The 1,735-nt window shown below is 37.1% G+C and overlaps 1 protein-coding gene across 1 annotated transcript; it reads left to right on the top strand.

Annotated features, from left to right (window-relative positions):
- The first annotated feature begins 396 nt into the window (after positions 1-396).
- On the top strand, positions 397-1,338 carry LOC119841606 (olfactory receptor 5A1-like). The gene has a single exon (XM_038369164.1). The coding sequence runs from the start codon at positions 397-399 to the stop codon at positions 1,336-1,338; it is 942 nt and encodes a 313-aa protein (XP_038225092.1).
- Positions 1,339-1,735: the final 397 nt, after the last annotated feature.

Below are 1,735 nucleotides of genomic sequence, written 5' to 3'. Positions count from 1 at the left end.
GGATTTAACCTAGCAGAGAAATGAACAAGAACTGAAGCTGAAGCCAGACAAATTCAAATGAGAAATTATACAATTTTTTTTAACAGTGAGGGCGATTAGCCACTGGAACAAGGAACCAAGGGAAGTCATTGATTTTCTATCTCTTGATGTCTTCAGTTGAAGACTGGAAGCCTTTCTAGAAGATATGCTTTAGCTAAACTTAAGTTGTATTATGGTGAAACACAAATTATTGGCCTCAATCAGGAGTTCTCTGGGTGAAACTTAATGGCTATCACATACAAGAGATCATACTAAAGGATGACATGCTCCTTTTATGCCTTAAACTCTATAAATGGACGTCACTATGAATTGTACTAACTTCCCTCTGTACTTCCAGGTTATGGATTTGCTGTGTGCATGGAAAACCAAACCACAGTGAATGAGTTTATTCTTCTGGGACTTTCCACAGATCCATTGCTACAGACTTTGATGTTTATGGTGTTTTTAGTTATTTACCTAATAACCTTAGTGGGGAACTTGGTGATCATGTGGGTAATTAAGGCAGATCCTAAACTCCATACTCCTATGTACTTTTTCCTCTTCCATTTATCCTTTGTTGATATCTGCTATTCCTCAACCGTTGTCCCTAAGGTGCTGGTGAACTTCTCAGTAGCAACAAAAACCATTTCTGTCAATGTCTGCATTACCCAGATGTTTTTTATCCTTCTGGCTGGTTGTAGTGAAGTTTTCATTCTCTCAGCAATGGCTTATGATCGATACACTGCCATATGTGATCCACTGCATTACATAGAGACCATGAGCAAACAAGTCTGCAGTCAGCTGGTGGGTGGTGCATGGACTGTTGGGTGTCTCTATTCATTGTTAAACACCCTTTCTGTATTAAACTTACACTTCTGTGGACCCAATGAAATCAACCATTTCAGCTGTGAGATTCCTCCACTACTGGTCTTGTCCTGCTCTGAGACCTTCTTCAATCAAGTGGTGCTTCTTACTTCTACGATGATATTAGGGTCAAATTCCTTCCTTTTCATCCTGGTCTCTTATATTTACATCATCTCCACCATCCTGAGGATGCACTCCAAAGAGGGCAGGCGTAAAGCCTTCTCCACCTGCAGCTCCCACCTGATTGTGATTGGCTTATACTACCTAGCTGCTTTTTGTCATTATGCAAAACCTATTTCAAGCACATCTTTGCTAGGTCTAGACAAACTAGTCTCCATCCAGTATAGTATTTTAACCCCCATGTTAAACCCTATCATCTACACCCTGAAAAACAAAGAAGTGAAAACGGCCCTAGGGAAAATGTTACGGGAAATCATATTTTTCAGTCGTGGGTAGTAAGAGCTATCAAAGCTGACTAGGGTTTACTTGACTAACTTAAACTTAAAATCAAAACCTAATAAACAAACTAAGAATAAAATTAGGAAAAAATAGTAGCCTTCACTTATAAACCACTTGGTAACTGTATAGGAGGATATTGTGATTTATTACTATTGTTATAATTATTAATTTATTAAATATAATATAGATAATAGATCAACAACAATTACTACTTATTACTATTACTGTTTATTATTGTTGTTATTGCTATTGAGTTTGAAACACCTATCATGATACAGATGATCTAGCTATAAATATATTTTCCAAAAGGGAATTAGGGCCAATTAGGAAAACCAAGCTTAGCCTTGTTCCCTTGAAACTTAAAATTTAAGAAGAACAAGTTTAGCCTACTAAT

The sequence above is a fragment of the Dermochelys coriacea genome, chromosome 13, assembly GCF_009764565.3.
Source record: "Dermochelys coriacea isolate rDerCor1 chromosome 13, rDerCor1.pri.v4, whole genome shotgun sequence".
Lineage (NCBI taxonomy): Eukaryota > Metazoa > Chordata > Testudines > Dermochelyidae > Dermochelys > Dermochelys coriacea.
The sequence above is the reverse complement of the archived record's forward strand: the minus strand, read 5'-3'. Positions and strand labels throughout refer to the sequence as shown.

Bases quoted from the DNA above. Each gene is read 5' to 3' on its own strand.
- LOC119841606 (XM_038369164.1), top strand. From the start codon at position 397: ATGGAAAACCAAACCACAGTGAATGAGTTTATTCTTCTGGGACTTTCC.